Source organism: Lithobates pipiens, unplaced genomic scaffold, assembly GCF_037356315.1.
Source record: "Lithobates pipiens isolate NorthernLeopardFrog02 unplaced genomic scaffold, aLitPip1_a1.2 Scaffold_1, whole genome shotgun sequence".
Lineage (NCBI taxonomy): Eukaryota > Metazoa > Chordata > Amphibia > Anura > Ranidae > Lithobates > Lithobates pipiens.
This window is the reverse complement of record NW_027507685.1, coordinates 15661531-15683223: the sequence shown is the minus strand read 5'-3', so window position 1 is coordinate 15683223 and position 21693 is coordinate 15661531. Positions and strand designations below refer to the sequence as shown.

Genomic DNA, 21693 nt, shown 5'->3' with positions numbered 1-21693 from the left:
TCACAATTATGTGCCACTTTGTGTTGGTCATTTACATTTTGGTTCTAACATGTCAAAATTTGGAAAATTTCAAGGGGCATATAAAACTTTTTAGGGCACTGTATCCCACACTTATTTCAGGCTCTTTCCATTAGCCTGCCCGCATCCTTTTTTAAATGTCTCTGCTCCATGTTCTGGGAATTTGTGTGGCCTCACCACGTGCCCAGGATCAGAATGCAACTGCTGGCCCTTCATAAAAAGGGTGGTATAGGATTGCCAGATACTGCCCTGTACTATAAAGCATCCCATCTAGCTAGAATAGTAGATTGGTGCTACAATGACATAACTAAATGTTGAGTTTCTATGGAAATAGAAGACTTGTATGCCTTGGCCGTGGGACTGCCCTGGCTATCTTCACCTTTGTCCCCCTCATATCATCCAACCTTAAGTAGCACCATTGTAATTACCAGAAACACCTTAAATTCATCCAGGCACTCACCCTTCCCTTCCCCCTTGACCCCAGTCTTTTGACATTCCCAACTTCACTCCTGATTTAATCAATAAAACCCTGTGACAACTTGTTTTCTCTGGAAACGTATGTCTGACAGATTTTTTAACTCATGATAAGGTACCTTCTGCATGGTGCCTAGCCAGTCTGTCTGATCCTCCTTTAGACTTCTGGAGTGTATCACAGCTAAGACACTTTCTGCTATTTCCAAGAAGAGACAAATGAATGAATGAGTGACTTGTATAGCGCTGCCTATGCGAACTGAATCGCCTCAGGGCGCTTTCTTGCCACCGGTGCCCATCTGCATCTTTTTACGCGGTCCTTTAACCTGTAGGGTCCTGACACACTTACAACACATACAACATTGACATACACATACACATATTATGGCCAATTTTTTTTTTTTTTTTTTACAAATCATCCACCCTCTTACATTTGAAGCAAATTTTAAGCACTTTGTCAGACAGGGAAGCCCTGCCACTATACACTCTCAATGGTCTCTATACCCTATTGGTACAGCCGGTTTAGGAGTATTCCCCTCTCTTTCGCCAAGTGGGAAGCCTTGATAATATCCAACTGACTACCCAGCAATGATAAAAAGTCTGAAATCCTACAAATAACTCCTCAATTGACAATTAGTTCCAGGAGATGGGGTACAAGATCCTTAAGATGGTACAAAGTTCCTGCCCTGTTAAATAAAACCAACCATATCCAGAGTACATGCTGGAGGTGTGGAGACACAAGACACAAGTACTATGCACCATATTTTTGGCAATGTCCAAAAATCCAGCTATTTTGGAGTGATGTACTCAATACAATTAAATATCTTACTTCAAAATCCTGCGGCCTGTTTGCTGCACCTAACTGAGAGACCTATTGCTGAATACAAGACCTAACTCACAAGACCTACCTCACTAACAACTCAATGCTGCAAAAGCATGCATTCCACTACAGTGCAAAAAGACACATTTACTTTCTAAGTCTCTGGTTTTCCAAGGTAGATGAAATCATGACTATGGAAGACCTCGCTTCCACACTGCACAATACAGAGGAGAAATTCAGGTCAACATGGAGAACATGGCATTATTTTACGACCTCTGAGGTATAAGTAGGTGTAATGGCTCGAAGTACTGCCAATTCATTTCAAAGGCTACTTACAAATTCAGTCCTCCATCTAACGCTGTCGCACCCTGCTCCCAAGTGAGAGTAGTTACCTTTTATCAAGCAGTGAAGATCATTTGGGGGTTTTTTTTGGACCCTTTGGATCCTTACCACTTCTTTTGGTTCCTATTACTATTTTTCTCAGTTCTTTCTTTAGCACCCAATATAATCTTCTGTGCAAATACCAATCTGCTGACCCTCCGATGTGGATATGACAGATCACCAAACAGCCTTCTATCTGGGAGGGTATAGGGATTGAAACATTAATGGATGTATTTGTACTAACTTATTCCTTCTTTTACCCCAAGTCTTATGGTGTTATGTTTATTAGAATTTGTCTATGTTGAATAATTGCTGATTCGTTACTTTGCCTGTGCCTGTTATATGAGACTACAGTGTAATACTTGGATATGTATTTGGCTTTGATGTCATGGCTGATAAATCTGTAATGTGATGTTATCAATAAAGAGTAAAAGAAAATCCAGTCTTCAGTAGAAATTAAAAAGTAAAGACAACATTTTTTTTTTTGGCCGAAGCAGCAAATGAGAAGAAATCTTTTCACACTTAACCCTTGTACACACGGTCGGAGAATCCGTCGGAATGTGTCCTATCGGACCGTGTCGTCTGATAATCCGACTGTGTGTGGTATGCATCGGACTGATTCCGTCCGAATCTCCGTCGGACCCAATTTTCCAACATGTTGGAAATATTTCCCAACCAACTGGGCCGGTCGGACCTAATCCGATCATGTGTAGAGCATTTTGATCGGACCAAGTGCCACGCATGCTCAGATCAAATTCCTACATCAAAGCTATTGGCTACTAGCCTGAATGTAGTCCCATCGTAACGAAATTACGTCATCACGCCCTGAAAGATCGGATTTTTCGCCAACTTTGTCCGACCGTGTGTATGCAACAGTTTCGGACAAGATCCAACGGACAAAATCCGACGGGCAGAATCCAACGGATTTGGTTGTGGAAATCTCCGACCGTGTGTACAAGGGCTAAGAGGAATTCCCATCTAGGACAGTTGTCACAGGAACATTTGGCCACATTGGATGATTTCCTCTCACATCTTCCTCTGATTTGTCATAACTTTCTGTCTTGGTGACAATAGTCAGTAGGAGACAGAGAGGGGTCAATATCCCAAGGGGGGACATAAATAAGCAAAAAACTCAACAAGGGATCTAAAGCTGCCCATAGATGGATCCAAATTTAGAATTGCGATTCTTCTATGGCCATTTTGCTGTAACAATTGACTCCTGTCAAGTGGGACTGTTGGAAAACTTTTGTAGATCAGCGGGCTTCTAATCAGACTATTCTGACAGCAAAAGGAGTCCCCCTGTCACAATACAATGGCTAATCAAAACAAACCAAGGCATCTGTGACCAGCCTAACTCTTCCTTAACTATCCAAGATTAAAGAAAAAATTTCACCTCATACACGTCAAATACATTTGAAGACCAACTCCAAGCATAATTCAAATATACTCAAACTTAAATTAAACGAATGCACTCAGCCCAAAACAAGTGAGTATAGGACTGCTGCAACTCTGGTACCCTGAACACTGGGCCAAATAACTTGTACTAGAAAAAAGGTGTGCTGTCCCTTTAAATAATACAATTCGTGACTTACTGCAAAAAAAATTATAGAAAAACCATTGATCAACAAAAATTGATAAGTGCAAATGAGCAATATGTAAACGATTAGGTGAACTGACATACAAAAATGAGAAATAAAGGGGAAAAATTAGGGACAATTGGGGCAATTGAGACTTTATATGAAACACATCACTAGGGCAGAATAAGTCATCAAATGTAATTAAATTAGTATATATACCACATGAGAGCACAATGCAGTAAATTATACAGATATAGAATTTATAATTTACTGCATTGTGCTCTCATGTGGTACCAGCAAATATATATAATAATTTAATTACATTTGATGACTTATTCTGCCCTAGTGATGTATTTCATATAAAGTCCCAATTTCCCCAATTGTCCCTAATTTTTCCCCTTTATTTCTCAAATAAACAGGGATGGAGACCTGTGTACTGGATGGTCATGGTCTCATATAAAGTCCCAACATTTCTTTCTTTTGACATACAAAAATAATATATATATATATACACAATAATATATGTGCAAGTTGTAAATATAGTGAACACAATGTCTGAATAAATATATGAAATTCAAATAATGCAGTAATTCTAAGTGAAAGTAAAGTCCATCAAAAACAACCACTAATATAATAAAAAGTCCAAATGTAATAAAGGTGAATAAAGTGCTCAGTTTTTGTAGCACTGAGCACTTTATTCACCTTTGGACTTTTTATTATATTAGAGGTTGTTTTTGATGGACTTTACTTTTACTTAAAATCACTATATTCACTTCAGTCACTGAATCATGTCCAAATATTTTTTTTTTAATTCCTCTGCACATAATTGTGTTTACTGTATAATAAACATATGTATAAAATTCAATGCAGTAAATCAATCCCTGTATTAAATGTTATTGCTACATAAAGTTATTTCAATTGCAAATTTTTACTAAAATACTGTCCAGCAGACTTTTTACTGATATCACAGCATAGCATGCTGAGACTCTTCAACATATGACCTGTCAATCAAACAACTCCAGACTTGTCCTACCATAGCAGAGCTGCAGGAGGTGAAAAGATACTGAAAAAAAAACTTATATGACATGTGTTCTATTTGTAAAGCTCTAGGTTTTAGTGGAATGGTGCAGTCACCAAAATTCCACACATTATAAACCCTTCACCTTTCTGCACAGCTTTAGGGCCCCCTTGCGTGAACAAAAAGTTTTATATATATATATATATATATATATATATATATATATATATTTGAAATTGTTATTCCTTCACTGCTTGGCAAATAAGGTTTATTGTACACGGGACATTTTACAACATCTCCTGAACGACTTAACTTGACAGATAGTAACCCCCTGTTTTGCCGCGTTAAGCAGCGTTTTGCAGCGTTTGCGTTTAGAAGCGTTTTTTTTTCTTCAAAATAGCCAAAACTGAAAAAACGCCTGTAAACAAAACACGGCTAAACACGAGTTACCATGTTTAGCTGTTTTTTGGCTGTGTTTGGCGTTTAAATTGCCTATAAACACAGCTTCTGAACCCATTTTTGGGGATTCCAAAAAAAAAACTCTAAATGCAACTGCCTATAAATGACTATAAACGAACCTGCGTACATGTACTGATAAGATAACATAGAGGAGTAGTTAAAAAAATGCCTGTAGCGCTGTAGTGTTTTTACTGCCTCCAACACATTGACATTTATTAGAAGCAAAGACCTCAATGGTAAAATCCTTGGCTCTTTTCTGCAAAATGGGAGTCGCAGGTACCGCTCACAGCCTGCCATACAAGTGAATGCCAATGCTCCAGTATATCAGTATATATATTTACCTGCGCTTGTGCGTACTGTAGTTTCACCTGAATGAGAGGCTTATGAGTTCGTGAAATACACTGAACAAACATGGTGCTCAGTGCATTGGTGTTCACAAGAGTACAGGCGCATACAGCCATTCCCTTGTATGACAGGCTGTACGATTCACCTTCAGCTTCTAAGGCACGGGAAAGCACCAACGATTTTATGCTTGAAGACTTTGGAGCCAATAAATGCCTGCTTGCATGAGGCCTAAGGCTCGATTCACACTAATGCGTTTTTTTATGAATTTTGCAGAAATGCAGGGAATTTTTTTTAACATGGATTCCTATGGAACATGTTCACATCAATGCAGTTTTGTGCCTCTGCATTTTTGGAAAGGGTCAGGGACTTTTTTTCATGCAAAATGCAGCCTTTTACATGTAACAGAATGCAATGGACCCGCATCCAAAACGCAAGTACCGTGTTTTTACTGTGATTTTGCCACGATTTGTGTTTTGCCGTTTTTTTTTTATTATTTTTTTTTTTCACACTGTATATAGCTGGTTGCTAAGGAACCACAGTGTTAAAAAAACCACAAATCGCGGCAAAAACGCATGTCCAAAAACACGGCAAGCACCGCAAAAAAGCACTGCAGAAACGCTCAAAAGCAACATGTGAAACGAGCCTTAGGACTGATTCACACCTATGCATTTTGAGTGCTTTTTGCACTTTGCAGATTTGCAGATTTTTGCATTTTGCAGATTTGCACTACAGAACATATTCTAAAAACGCATAGGTGTGAATCAGGCCTGAAGGAGATTTAACAGCAGTTACTACCCTGCTGACAATGGTTTCACCAGACAGGAAGAATGGCAAAATCTGTAACAGAAACACAGACAGATTCCAAAGGCACTTAACCTGAACCTGCAACACTGTTCCTCCTGTTCTCTCCTCTGGGTGCTCCAATTTCCTGCCAACAGAATATAAACTTAAAAGAGATGTAAAGGATTTTTTTTCCCCAATCATATTTACCTAGGTGGATGCATCTGTCCCCCGGAACCTCTGCATTGAGAAGCAAGTGAGTGAACACCGCCAAGACTAACCGTCACAGGTCTCTGCTCTTCTCCCTCCTCGCTCACTGGAGCACTGGGCCATGGAGGGGGCGGAGCATCTGTCTCAGGCTCTCATCGGCTCGCTGAGAGGCTGAGCCGGGTGTCAGTTCTGGACTGAAATTGGTGACTGAAAACGGGTCACAGGAGTGCAAATCGAATTGCACTCCTGTGATCCATAGAAGTACAGCTAAATGAGCTTTGGCTGGACTTCTCCTCTAAGCCTTGTACACACGGGCTGAAAATGGCCCAAAATTGGACCGTTATGTAGGAACTGGATGACTCTAGGCCTGTGTGTATAGCTGTCTGTTCTTTAGAAGCTGGTCTCACGACCAGCTTCTGTCAAACAGGCATACTGGAAAGCATCTGATCAGTGCTGGCAGCCAATGGCTCTGAGCGCTGACCATTGTGTTATGGCATGAGGGCAGTCTCCATTCAGAATACAATAGCACAGAGAGATTTCCACACCAACATCGCTTGTGTTATTTTTTTTTTTCATTCAGGTCGCTCGGTTGAAAGAAAAAAAAAAAACTGCTAGGGTGTACCAGGCTTTGGAATATTCTCTCTTGAGGCAGCATCTGACATAAATTGTAAATTCTTCTGTTAGCAAATTTGTTTAGCCTATACCATCCACTCCTACTTTAAAAGTCCTAATGAGTTTTTACATGTAAAATAAACCTTGTGAAATTGTTAAATTCTTCTGAAAAATATATATTTTCTCCATCTCCATTAAGCTTGGTTCACACTTGTATGGGTAGTTCCCGGCAGAGATCAGCACCTATTTCCACAGCCACAGCCACCCGCACAGAAAAACGCAGGAGATGTGTGTGAGTACCATCAATCCTAATGGCACCCTGGAAATTGCTGTAGCTGCTTCCCGCCCTGGGAAGTGCACCACATTTACAGTTTCTGTGAGGGCTGCGAAATAAAAAATGGAGCAGGGACCTTTTCCCTGCATTTTCAGGGGGCACAAGATCCCATTAGGCTGGTTTCACACCTATGCATTTTTTGTGTTTTTTGCATTTTGCAGATTTGCACTACAGAACGTGTTCCATAGGAAACCATGTTAAATGGACTGTAGTGCAAATCTGCAAAATGCAAAAAGCACTAAAACTGCATAGGTGTGAATCCAGCCTTAAAATGAATGCATGGTTCATAGAACTGCACAATTATGTTGAGTAGCATTGATGTGAATGGACACCATTGAAAACAGTGATTTCCATTTTCATGTGAGTCTGAAAACGCAGTAGTGTGAAGCAGGTCTAAGGCTGGATTCACACCGATGCATTTTTTTGTGCTTTTTGCATTTTGCAGATTTGCACTACAGGACGTGTTCCATAGGAAACCATGTTAAATGGACTGTAGTGCAAATCTGCAAAAAAAAGCACTAAAAATGCATAGGTGTGAATCCAGCCTTAAGCTTGGTTCGCACTTGTGCAGTTCTTCGAACCATGCATTCATTTTAAGGCTGGATTCACACCTATGCAGTTTTAGTGCTTTTTGCATTTTGCAGATTTGCACTACAGTCCATTTAACATGGTTTCCTATGGAACACGTCCTGTAGTGCAAATCTGCAAAATGCAAAAAGCACAAAAAAATGCATCGGTGTGAATCCAGCTTTAGACCTGCTTCACACTACTGCGTTTTCAGACTCACATGAAAATGGAAATCACTGTTTTCAATGGTGTCCATTCACATCAATGCTACTCAACATAGAGTGATTTTGGAAAAGGTCCTTGTACTACTTTGGTGCGATTCCAGCGTGATTTTGGCCCCATAAAATATGCAGACATTATATTATGCAAGTAGTATCCGGGTAGCACTATATAACCGCACTGAAAGTCAAATCAAAATCACAGAGCAGCAGTTTGAACCTAGCCTTACAATTTAAAAAAAATAAGAATGAATAAATAATATGGCTGACAGGAGCATTTGGGCTTTTGCTTTTCACTGTACTGTTCTAAATTTTAGATGATTGCAAAATATAATCATTAGTTCTCTGACATTGGTATCCTGGAGGATTATAAACACCTGTCACATGTACAACCCTCACTACTATATCCTCACTTTGATGCCCTAAGGTGCATTGTTGATGGCTATCTAGTTGAATTGAAAGCATACATTAATTACCATTACAAATTCTCCACGGTCACCAATATCATGAAGCTTATATTTGTCACCTGTCAATGCTTTCTCTACTGAAGCCACACTTTGATGCCCACAGGTATATTGTCATGTACACACTAAATGTTTGAATTAAAATATATAAGGAAAATGTTGCTTATACATTGTATGAGACTTACTAATGATGGAACAAGAACAAAATAAAGCCTGATTACATTTGTGATATCGGCCTCCTGGTGACCTATGAGGCCTGCATCAACTGTATCTAGAATTAAAGAGGGGAATTTCCTTCTTCCAGCAAGTCGTTGGGAAGGGGTGATCCCTCTTTTTGTGGGATATGACCATTTCTGTAATTATAGCCTAATGAAGTCATATTCCACAAAGCCAGTCTAAGCCCTTGTACACACGGTCGGACATTTCAACAACCAAATCCGTCGGATTTTGTCCGACAGATTTTGTCTGACGGATTGTGTCCGAAACTGTTGCATGCACACGGTCGGACAAAGTTGCCGGAAAATCCGATCTTTCAGAACGTGATGACGTTATTTTGTTACGATGGGACTACGTTCAGGCTAGTAGCCAATAGCTTTGATGTAGGAATTTGATCTGAGCATGCATGGCACTTTGTCTGATCGGAATTCTCTACACATGATCGGAGTATGTCCTATCGGACCAGTTTGTCGGAAAATATTTCCAGCAAGTTGGAAAATTTGGTCCGGCGGATATTCCGACGGAAACAGTCCGATAGGACACATTCCGACGGATTCTCTGACCGTGTGTACAAGGGCTTAAAGTGGTTTACAGTGCTTGTACTTAGGGTAGCCATTCTGCAACCCCATTCAAGAACGTGGTGGTTAGTTGTGATTAACCTCATAGAAAGGAAAACAAGCAATACTGTTTTTGAAGGAGATGAACAAAATTTATAATGCCACGTACACACGACCGGACTTTTTGACAGCAAAGGTCCGACGGAACGAGTCCGTCGGACAATTCGATCTTGTCTGGGCTCCATCGGACCTTTGCTTGCCAAAAATCCGGCGGACTTTAGAAATAGAACATGTTTTAAATTTTTCCACAGGAACTCCGGCCAGACCGAGAAATCCATTTGTGTGTATGCTAGTCCGACGGACAAAAACCGACGCTAGGGCAGCTATTGGCTACTGGCTATGAACTTCCTTATTCTAGTCTAGTCGTACGTCATCACGTTCGAATCCGTCGCACTTTGGTGTAATTGTGTGTGGCCGAGTCCGTTCATTCGGGAAGTCCGTCGGAACTCTGCCGAAAGTCCGTCGGAAAGACTGTCGGACCTACTTCCTCAAAAAGTCCGGTCGTGTATACGCGGCATTACAACTGATATAATATAATATAATAATAAACTAGCAATATGTGTTGGATTTTGTATCATACAGGCATACCCAACTTGTAAGTACACAATGGGGTTTATTTATTAAAGATGAAAAGTGTAAAATCAGGCTGACTACTGCATAGAAACCAATGAGCTTCCAGGTTTTATTACAAAAGTTGAATTGAACAAGCTGGGGTTAGAAGCTCATTGGATTCTATGCAGAAGTGAGCCTGATTTTTCACTTTTCAGCTTTAGTAAATAAACCCCATTGTGTACTTAAAAGTGGGGTATGCCTGTATTTAGTGCTCTTTGTAGTCTTGTCACAATTTTGCTTTACACAGCCATAGACAGCAGAAACCAGCTGGATATGCTGGCACAATCGGACCCCGCAGGCATGATTACCAGCTGTTGGGTTCCCCAAACATCACAGTTTCGTGTTTAGCCTATGAGATGGGTAGGTGTGCAGATGTCCTCAGCACTAGTCTATCAGGGGAAAACAGCAATTGGACAAGGGACTTGATCTACGTAAATGAACAAGCTGAAGTTCAAAATGAATGGGCTCAAATCGCACCACACTGAATTGAACACAAATACGGTGCCGTTCCTGTGCGATTCACATGCAGTTCATAGTGTGAACTGATACTTAACACTGATATCCACTCCTGTGCCTGTCAGTATGGTGGCGCAGGGACATGTGAAGGGCCCAAAATGACAGGATACTCTGACTGAGCTATGGGGGCAGATAGTCAGACTGTCAGTGAAAAGATTCCTAATGCCAGTCCAGAAACTAGGTCTCCATTGGAATTAATAAAGGACCTGATAAGTGGAGCTCCATCCAGCTTGTGCCCAACATCCACAAGCTTTAAATGAGAGGTATGGCCACTGCTCTTTTAGCAAAGTCTGCTGTGGGTCACAGCAGTGCACTTATTTCTGAACTCCTGTGACCCAGATTGTGACATCACAGAGCTGGTTCAGGCTATGCAGGGATCCCAACAATAATGTTGGGCTCCACCAAGATATCTGTTCAGCAGCTTGCCAGCCACTCCCACCCCCTCCCCAGTCAAGTGCTTTAGTGAGCGCTGGAGGAGTGTGGAGAGGACCCAAGAACTGAGCTATCAGCTGTCTTTGATAGTTCGGTTCTTGGTGTATAGCCGGTGGGGGACATCTGCCGCATCAGACTGATGCTGCAGCCATTGAAGTAAGTATGCCTGTTTATTTTTTTAGTTTCTGCGCTTCTCTTTTATTAGGGAAGCTTGCCACTGGGCTCCCTGGCATCTGAAAAGCCAGCCATAGATGGACTGAATCTTAGTAGGGTCTGGCTGAGATTCGATCCAATTATGGGCAAGCTGATTGTACCCAAGTTGATCCATCGGTATACCAGTATGTCAGATTTTTAGTATGCAATTTTTGCCAGCAATAGGCACTAGCAGCCAGTAATCACTATGTTTTCCCTCCACGAGGAGAATACCATAGCTCGCTGGGAGGCATAACCCCATCATCAACACTGACTATGTTGCTGGGGGAATTGAGCGATTTTCTTTACTGCAAACATGGGTCGCAGGAAAGAAAACTGCATCATCTATGGCCTGCTTAAGGCTGTCTCCTATAGCTCCAGGGCGCATTACTTGGTGCTCGCCACAAGTCACTGCTCTGCCCACTCCACAAGCTGCTATGACAGCAGGTTCTGCCACTGCAAGATGCCTGTTACCGACACAGCTAAGCCATGCACAATGCAGAGCTACTGCACAATGTCATACCCTCCCCACATCACTTCTCTACATACTGTTCCCATGTCAGACCCTCCACACTCATATATTACACATACTGCCTGCTGCCATACCCTACACATTGCGCTCCTGTACATACTCCTCTCCTACGCATACTGCCTGCTGCCATACCCTACACATTGCACTCCTGTACATACTCCTCTCCTACACATACTGCCTGCTGCCATACCCTACACATTGCACTCCTGTACATACTCCTCTCCTACACATACTGCCTGCTGCCATACCCTACACATTGCACTCCTGTACATACTCCTCTCCTACACATACTGCCTGCTGCCATACCCTACACATTGCACTCCTGTACATACTCCTCTCCTACACATACTGCCTGCTGCAATACCCTACACATTGCACTTCTGTACATACTCCTCTCCTACACATACTGCCTGCTGCCATACCCTACACATTTCACTCCTGTACATACTCCTCTCCTACACGTACTGCCTGCTGCAATACCCTACACATTGCACTCCTGTACATACTCCTCTCCTACACATACTGTCTGCTGCCATACCCTACACATTGCACTTATGTACATACTCCTCTCCTACACATACTGCCTGCTGCCATACCCTACACATTGCACTTCTGTACATACTCCTCTCCTACACGTACTGCCTGCTGCCATACCCTACACATTGCACTCCTGTACATACTCCTCTCCTACACATACTGCCTGCTAAAACTGTTCTTCTGGATTTTTCAGAATATCCCTAACCTTGTCTTTTTGCTAGTATACATTAAATCCACCAATATACTGAATCATGGGCTGTTATAGGCAATAGTGCCTGTGGATGGATGGAATAGATAGCGGTTGATTTACGGGGGGGGTTAATAGACCGTTCATCCAAGGTATTTTCACTTTGTATGGGGACTTTTCTCTTAGTTTAGTAAATGTGGTGAAAATTCACTTCTGCAAATACCCAACATGTACAAGGAAAAAAAAATAAAAAATCTGTATTTTTGCTTGCACATGATAGGATGAAAGAAGTCAGCAACGCTTGACCTCATTCACTAAGCTTAAGAAAAATTCCTTTGCAAAATGAACAACTGATTTGCCTTTAATAAATCAACTTTGTGTGATCAAGCTGTTTTAATATAGTGTATTTGAAAGACTACTAAATTAAACATCAGCATTGTCTCCTACAGTACACAGAACATGGAAATGCAATAGAGGCTCTGATAACAGCGCTAACATCCCTACGTATATTTCTATAAAGTTATTATTTTATCACTATTTCATTACCAACAATAAATACTCCAAATACAGGAAACTCTCACAATTCATAGACAAAGCTACATTTTGCTGGATGTATTTAGTAAAATTCATATTTATACATTTCTGATGGATAACATAAGCGCAATTCCACAGTAATATAGAGAACATATGATGAAATCTTCTGCTCTATGACCAACTTAAAAAATAATGTCATCAAATTACTACCAGTCCCCTTGTGTTCACTATATTAGAAGAAGAAGAAGATGCACAAACTGGATGCGCTTTTTCATTGACACACAAGCTGGCGTTTTTTTAGAAAATTAAATATAGTTACATAGTTAGTAAGGTTGAATAAAGACACCAGTCCATCCAGTTCAACCTGAGTGAGTGTCTACAATTGTCCCTATCCCTGTACATTGAACACTCACATTGGTCCCTACTCTCAAGGAGCCCACAATCCAAGGTCCCCATTCATATACTAGGGCCAATTTGGACAGAAGCCAATTATCCTACCTGCATGTCTTTGGAGTGTGGGAGGAAACCGGAGTACCCGGAGGAAACCCACACAGGCACAGGGAGAACATGCAAACTCCAGGCAGATAGAGTTGTGGTTGGGATTTGAACCAGTGACCCTATTTACTGCTAGGTGAGAGTGCTACCCACTACACCACTGTGCCGCCCTATATATGATAAAGGACTGTGGGAAATTCATCTGAATTATGACTATGAAGTGTTAATTTCCTTGGGATTTGCAGGGTAGTAGAATTATGCTAGTTTTGGCCTTTGGCCCTTTTTTTAATAAGCTCAGTGAACATCCAGTTGAAAAGTATTTAGGTGCTAATTTGCTAAAGGCAAATAGGCTGTTAACTCTGCAAGGGAATTTGACCCAGGGCTTGGTGAATGTGGTGAAGTTTCACTTTGCAAGGAATACCCAATCACATGCGAGGAAAGAAATAAACAAAAAACAGCATTTTTACTTGCACATCATCATTGGATGATGGAAGTCAGCAGTTTCACCTCCTTCACTAAGCTCTGGGGCAAATTCCCTTGCAAAGTGAACAGCCTAGTTATAGTTAGTAAATCAGCCCTATTAGTCTTCACGCTTCCAAAAAGGAACTGTGGTAAACCTGAAACATGTATGACTGGGTAGTCATGTGTGAAAACCTAATCCAAGACACAATAAATAAGTAACCTGTTAGAGCTGGAGGATAGTTTTAGAGGGCAGATGGTGGGTCATTCATTATACTGAGCAAAAGATCTGTATGTATATGGACACCAGAAATGTGCCATACACTGATATAAATTACTGCTTGATATGGACAAACTACTATGTTTGTGGAACACAAGATCCCCAAGCACAGGTGTCTCTAAATTTTCTTTAAAAAGGGCAAATTTACTGCCCTTCACAACTTTGGAGGGGCCAAACTATGACCAGTGGGAGTAGAAAATGCACTGGCATCGGTAGGAGTAAACAATTCCAAAGGTGTGGTGGTCAGTGGGAGTAAAAAAAAAATGTACATTATTATTGCCAGTGGGAGGAATAGTGCCCCATCTTTGGTGTCAGTGAGTGGTATAGTGCCTTAAGATTGGTGTCAGTGGGAGGTAATAGTTTCCATTCATTGGTGTCAGTGGGAGGAACAGTGCCTCATCATTGGTGTCAGTGGGCAAATTAGTTCCCCATCTCTGATATCAGTGAATAGCACCTCATGTTGGTGTCAGTGGGAGGAATAGTGCCACAAAAGCCAAACAAAGGCAAGCAAAGTGCCACATCCGACTCACGGACCACAGATTGGATACCCTGCCCTGCCCAAACAAATGGTCAGTTGAGCTTGGATTAGATTGGATTATGTTTTTCATGCCCAAGCTATATCTAACCGTATATATAGCCCTATAAATGCAACTGATGTGACTGATCATGTTGTGTAACCATTGGTCATGTACAGGTGCAGTCACAATTGCATCCAATTGTTACATTGGAAAATCTTTTTTGTAACCAACAGCCAATCACAATTTTTTTTTTTCAATGAAAACAAGAAAATGAATGTTTTAATATGTGTGTGTGTATGACTAACGTCCATCAACTGATTCAGAAACAAGGTCATGGTGGATTCCAGTGGCACACAGCTTATTTAAGGACTGGGAGATGTCTCACCACCCAACATGTTCAGTAAGCAAGATGTCTGCCCACATAAGACCACTCTATAAAGTTACATACGAACATCTTAACGTCGTGCTGTGCCTATGTCAACCTTCACTCTATGTCCAACCTTCACTCTCTAGTAAACAGGTACATCTATGGCAAAAGAGTAATTCAAACATCTGATCGGCACTCAACAAGTGCTCAATTCCCTGATATATGCTACCCTATGAATGATGATTTAGGATATATTACTGCATTCAATCAAACCTCAAAGCTAACCTTATACTGGTCAAACACCCAGCAATATTCAAGCAATTTCAGCCACTTTTCAATAGAAAAAACAATCAAACGTATTGAGGTAACCTACCACCAACAGTTTTATTTATTTCATAGGGGTTGACTTACTAAAGGCAAATAGGCTCTTCATTTTGCAAGAGAAAGTGCATTTTGCAAAGGTAGTAGTTGCCCCAGAGCCTGAATGTGGTGAGGTTTTACTTTGCAACGAATAACCAATCACATGCAAGGAAAATAAAAAAGAGTGTCTTTGCTTGCATATGATTGGATGATGAGGGTCATTACATTCACTAAGCTCTAGAGGGGTAATTACCCTGCAAAATGCTACTTTTTGCAAAACGGTCTATTATCCTTTTGTGGGTCAAGCCCATAGTTTTTTATCAGAAGTATTCGGTGATAAGTTGAAGTGTTTGGCGGCATGTTGCCTTAATCTGGGTATTTTTGCATTTAAAAGCTGGTTGCAACTGCCTACAAACTGCTACATGTATGGCCAGCATTAGGATGGACCCTGGCCATACACGAATGACAGATCGCTGCAGAAATACACATCATACATGTACAGAAATACACAGCATGGATTCCACTGGGGTAAAAAAAATGGCCTGTGCTATGTGGCTTGCATCTGTGATACTCCTTGTATCTTTCCAGCATGTCAGAACTGCTCCAGGATGCTTCCCTGTGGCATTTAGAGGCCTAACCTGCTGCGCCGTGCAGCCTTTCAGCTGTTCAGTGAGCAGTACCACACCAAGAGTCTCCTCCTCCTGCAATTTCCCTTCTCAGAACTAAATCAAGGTAGAGTAGATGAGTCCAACACTAGCTGAGTGCAGGAAGACTCCCCTGTGCACAAGCCTGACTTTTCTGCGCTAATCTCTGGAACGCTATGGCACTTATCATATAAGATGGTCTGAATGATCTGTAACCACGCTGTTCTCAGACGATCCTCTGATTGCATATACTATCTGTGTATGCATCTCTAACATTCATCTATGCTGGCACATAACCACCTTTGAAGTGGGAAAGCATTGGCGACATTGCTTAGTCTGTCTCTGTGATTTATTAGTGATAATAGACAGATAACGTAAAGTATAGGAAGTCAGACAGCTTGTAATAGGGGAATCATTAAGTCCTCATACAGGATGTCACGGAGGAGGAAGGGGCACAGACTAAAGATTTCAGATCTATAATACATAGAGGCATCTCCAGACAGGTCAAGGGGTTACAATGTTTATTGTAGGTGATAATGTGACTATTGATGGCAGTATCTGCTGTTTTGTTGTCTTTAATGAAAACATTAATAAATAAATAAATAAAAATGACATCGATGTATTGGTCACCTCTTCTCATATAAATAGGATGTCCTGATCTCTTCTTTGTCCTGGGGGGAGTTACAAGAAAAAAACGGGGACACACACCGAATGCATGCCCTGGGGGCACTGATTCCTACGCCATCTCAGGGGAAGGATTTTTTAAAAAAAGTGCAAGTCCCCACCCATGACACCTGGAAGAAAGGCGAAATCTCTTGGACTTTCCCAGGAAGCAGGGTCAGGGGAAAGGCAACTAATCCAGCAGTGAATGGTGACTGCTGAGAGCTGTCAGCATGGGGTCCTAAAAAAAAAAAAAAAAAGACAGAAATAGTCCAATCTCTAGAAACAATGGTCCCCAAATAAAGGAGCAGGCATGGGCCAATTGTGCCATTGCCCCCTAGACTAACCAGGAATAGCCCCTTTGCCTTTGCTCTTGTCATGCTGAGGTCACAATTCACTATTTATAAAACAGGGGAAAGCTTTGAGGAGTTGAATTACAAGGTTTATAAATAAAAGAGAAAAAAAAAAAAAAAGAAGAGGCTTGCTCAGCCCCCTGGCTCCTAGCAATGTGAGGAAAGGAGAAGAAATTGTACTTACCGCACACTCTGAAGGGTGCACCCAATACACCAGCAGCATAGCCAGGACCAGGACACCGGGCAAACTCTGTGCCAACCTCATTCTTCACAGCGCCAGGGACTCAGCACCAGGGACTTAGTACCAAGGACTTAGTACCGACTCCGCATACAAGGCTCAGGATGAGGAGCTGACATATTCTGGGGAGAGGATGCAGCAAGTCCCGGGGGAGGGACAGAGAGAGGGAGACAGGGAGAGAGAGAGGGGGAGAGAGAGCACAGGGGGAGAGAGCAGGGAGAGAGAGCACAGAGAGCACAGGGAGAGAGAGCAGGGAGAGCACAGGGAGAGAGCACAGAGAGCACAGGGAGAGAGCACAGAGAGCACAGGGCCACCCGACACCTCCAACACAGACCTGCCAACTGCTCCGCACTCTCCCCAATACACGGCGGATCACCGGCTTATCCTTCCGCCTGCACTGCTGCTCCCCCGGCTCCTGCAATAAGCTGCTCTCTCTCTCATACAGCTGGCCTCCCTCTCTTTCCTTTTCTCAAAATTAATGAAGATTTTTTTTTTTTGCTGCCGATAGTGACCCCCTCCTCCTGCAACTCCCCACCCACCCCCAACACCCACTCCCGCCCCCCTGCCTAATAAAGAGACTTCATGGCATCCCAGGAACTTATTTGTCTGCGGAGGGAACACTAGATCGCATCACCCTGTAATTGAAAACTAATATTTGTCCTTTACACAGCAATTAAGACCTTTTTGCTGAATAAATAATCGTGTCACCGCAGATCATGTGGGCTCTCCGAGGGGGGATCACTGATCACATGGGATGGTTTGCTATACTTTTACAACTTTGCACCACTTGCTGGATCTGGAGGGGTCCATCCCCTTAGCATGTATAGGGAAAGGGAGATATATATATATATATATATATATATATATATATATATATATATATATATATATATATATATATATAAGACAAGTCATGATCATTGCAAGGATCCCTACTGATAAACAGATACAGAGGATCAGGAGGGATCAATCCCCTTAGCATGTGTAGGTAAAGGGACATATATAAAACACAAGACAAGTCATGATCATTGCAAGGATCCCTACTGATAAACACGATAGTGATAGAGGATAAGAAGGGATCCATCCCCTTAGCATGTATAGGGAAAGGGATATATATATATATATATATATATATATATATATATATATATATATATATATATATATATATATATATATAAAGACAAGTCATGACCATTGCAAGGATCCCTACTGATAAACAAATACAGGATCAGGAGGGATCCATCCCCTTATCATGTATAGGGAAAGGGACATATATAAAACACAAGACAAGTCATGACCATTGCAAGGATCCCTACAGATAAACAAGGTAGTGATAGAGGATCAGGAGGGATCCATCCCTTTATCATATTAGGGAAAAGGACATATGTAAAACACAAGACAAGTCATGATCATTGCAAGGATCCCTACTGACAAACAGGTACAGGATCAGGAGTAATACATCCCTATCATGGTAGGAAAGGAGACATTTCTTCTATAAGACACAAGACAGGTCACGATCATAGAAAGGATCCCTACTGATAAACAGAAAGTGATAGAGGGTTCGGAGTAATACATTCCTATCTTGGTAGGAAAGGGGACATATATATTTTAATATACAAAACAAATCCTGATCATTGGAGTGATCCCTACTGATTGATCCAGGATCAGGAGTGATATTCTTATACTAATACATGTTAGGAATGATGCATCCTTATCATGTTAGGAAAGGGAATATATATTATATAAAACACAAAAGAAGTCATAATCATTGCAAGGATCTCTAATGACAGAAAGTGATAGAGGGTCAGGATTGATACATACTTATCATGTCAGGAAAGGGGACAAATATATATATTTAAAGTAATACAAAACAAGTCATGATCAATGCAAGAATCCCTATTGGCAATCAGAAATGCTGAATGTCTGCAGAACAAGGATGATCGGTTATAAATAATGCACACATGTATGGACTGACAGATGAATATTATAGGTGAAATGAGTAGAGATGTGAGCATCCTGTCCCAGCACAGTGCACTGTGATCAGCCATAGAGGGCCAGTGATTGACAGGGGATGGCCCCGCCCCTCTCCTCCATGCCTAGTGTGTGCAGGCTGTGCCGTCCATGGAAGGATAGGTCCTCCAGGATCGGGCAGGGAAGTTGTATGCAGGTAGTCGCAGCACTCCGACCTCCAGCACTTTCTTCCTCTGCCCTCCTAGATCTTTCCCCCGGCTACAGTCTAACGAGCTGTCCGCTTTTCTTTGTTCCAGCCCCCCCCCTCCCCTCCCGGGACACCCCTCCTAAACTTTGTTCGCCTTGCTCGGAGAGGAAGCCTTCAATGAGCCAGCGGGACAGACCACTGTGACTTCAGAGGATCGCAGGGGGGACACACTGCAACAACATGATCACACGGTAAGTTGGCAGGGTCAGGGGGCTGATCGGCCGATTCCCGGCGAATAAAGTGTAACGTTTGGATTGTCTGTGCCTTGCAGGCTCACTCTGCCGCTGCTTCTCGCTGTCTGCTTCGCTGCCGACCTGGTACAAGCGGTAAGTGCACGGAGGTGGATACACATGGGGTTTTCTTTCTTTCCCGAAATCCATCGAGGATTTTTTCCTTTATTTTTATTTAACGGTTTCCTCCCGATTACTCGTGTTTAGTAAAGTGTATTCATGCGTGTCAAAGTAATGTCCTCTATAGATCTTTTCTCATTCTAATTAGTAATAAAACTTTGTATAGGAAATATTTAGGAGATGACATTTGTGTTCTACATTCTCTATAGTGACAATTATCTCATATGTGATATATATATATATATATATATATATATATATATATATATATATAATATAGAGTGCCTAAAACTAGTTATCTACAGTCAGCATTGAGAATAGGTTCTCTTCCATCCAATCTTCCTTATATAACACATCTGAAGATTAGATTGGACTTTATGCATCTACTTGTCTGACCAAATGAACATATATATATATATATATATATATATATATATATATATATATATATATATATATATATATATATATATATATATATATATATATAGTGCTCCTTCTACTGTAAGGTTACATTCTGCAGTGATGACTAAAGCCCCATACACACTATCAGATTTTCTGCTGAATTTTCCTTCAGATTTACCAAAACCATATATTATGAGGTCAAACCTTAGGAGTTTCAATGTGTATGCAATCAGGCAGACCCTTCTACTACATGGTTTTGGTAAATCTGAAGACAAAAATCAGCAGAAAATCTGATAGTGTGTATGGATCTGATAGTGGATGTTAAGGGTTAATGTCATAAAAAAAAGAGCACTACCTTTATTTATTCCTTTGTTTATATCTTTATTTATACCTTAGTTTATACCTTTATTTATACCTTTATTTATACCTTTATTTATACCTTTATTTATACCTTTATTTATACCTTAGTTTATACCTTTATTTATACCTTTGTTTATACATTTATTTATACCTTTCTTTATACTTTTCTTTCTACCTTTATTGCCTAAGTGCCCGTTCACACTACCGCGACTTGTCAGGCGACTTAGTCGCCTGACAAGTCGCGCTCCGTTCTGTACTATGGAACCGTTCTAATAGGAGCGACTCAAGTCGCTCCGACTTAGAAAAAGGTTCCTGTACTATTTTTGGGCGACTTCAGGTGACTTGTATTGGCTTCTATACAGCAGTCATCTTGCAAGTCGCTGCTGAAGTCGTGTGCAGGTCACGTCTGTGAGTCGCACTGCAAGTCGTGTCGCCCCTGTGTGAACGGGCACTAATTGCAGCATAGTCTTCTTTGAAACAATCTGATGTATGATTTATATATTAGGTCTTATGAGCAAGAATATAATACACATACTATGTAAATACCCCGAATGTCAGATCTTGCTACATATGTATCTTTTAGGATGTTTTGTATCATAACATTTATTTGTTAATGTAGCATTTACAATGTTATGGGTTGGTAATACAGGGAGCAGCCCCCTTGCTGTGTTCACCTACAAGTGCCCCAGTGCAAAGATCTCGGTCTATGGACAGCGCCGGAGGAGCCGGAGCTTCCTAAATATCGACCTTGGGTCAAAGCTGTGCTGTTGAAATCTAGATGTGGGCAAACCGAACACAATGTGATGTCTGACATCATTTGTTAATTTAGGTTACTTTGCTAGAAATCATACTTGAGAAACTGCTCTCTAAGGCAAGCAATAGTACACTCGACTTCAGGGCATGCATTTTCTTCTGTTTCTACTTACTAGCTTTGTATAGGATTATCACAACAGTTATTACAAATGCTGACATGTATATTATCTTCTTAATAATAATTCAGCTTGAGACTACGGGGTTGGTTTACTAAAAGCATAATAAACTGTTCACTTTGGAAGGAAAGTTGCACTTTGCGAGGGTATTTTCCCCAGAGTTTAGTAAATCCTGGAGTTTGCATGTTCTCCCTGTGCCTGCATGGGTTTCCTCCGGGTACTCCGGTTTCCTCCCACGCTCCAAAGACATGCTGGTAGATTAATTGGCTTCTGTCTAAATTGGCCCTAGTATGTGAGTTAGGGACCTTAGATTGTAAGCTCCATGAGGGTAGGGACTGATGTGAATGTACAATGTATATGTAAAGCGCTGCGTAAATTGACAACGCTATATAAGTACCTTAAATA

At 41.2% G+C, this 21693-nt stretch overlaps 2 protein-coding genes across 5 annotated transcripts in view; one reads left to right on the top strand and one right to left on the bottom strand.

The window, feature by feature from the left end:
* Nucleotides 1–17504, bottom strand: part of COL4A5 (collagen type IV alpha 5 chain) — a 221796-nt gene extending 204292 nt beyond the window's left edge. Inside the window, exon 1 of one of the 2 annotated variants that reach the window (XM_077478955.1) lies at nucleotides 16970–17504. In XM_077478955.1, the coding sequence (XP_077335081.1) occupies nucleotides 16970–17050 (81 nt within the window). In that variant the 5' untranslated portion in view covers nucleotides 17051–17504. The remainder of the gene's footprint in view (nucleotides 1–16969) is intronic. The other variant, XM_077478950.1, reaches the window with a different exon arrangement.
* Nucleotides 17505–19125: 1621 nt separating this feature from the next.
* COL4A6 (collagen type IV alpha 6 chain) overlaps nucleotides 19126–21693 on the top strand; it is a 337569-nt gene continuing 335001 nt past the window's right edge. Inside the window, exons 1-3 of one of the 3 annotated variants that reach the window (XM_077478935.1) lie at nucleotides 19127–19193; nucleotides 19294–19435; nucleotides 19516–19570. In XM_077478935.1, the coding sequence (XP_077335061.1) occupies nucleotides 19425–19435; nucleotides 19516–19570 (66 nt within the window). In that variant the 5' untranslated portion in view covers nucleotides 19127–19193; nucleotides 19294–19424. Of the gene's footprint in view, nucleotides 19436–19515; nucleotides 19571–21693 lie in introns of all 3 variants that reach the window. The other 2 variants (XM_077478926.1, XM_077478944.1) reach the window with 2 other exon arrangements.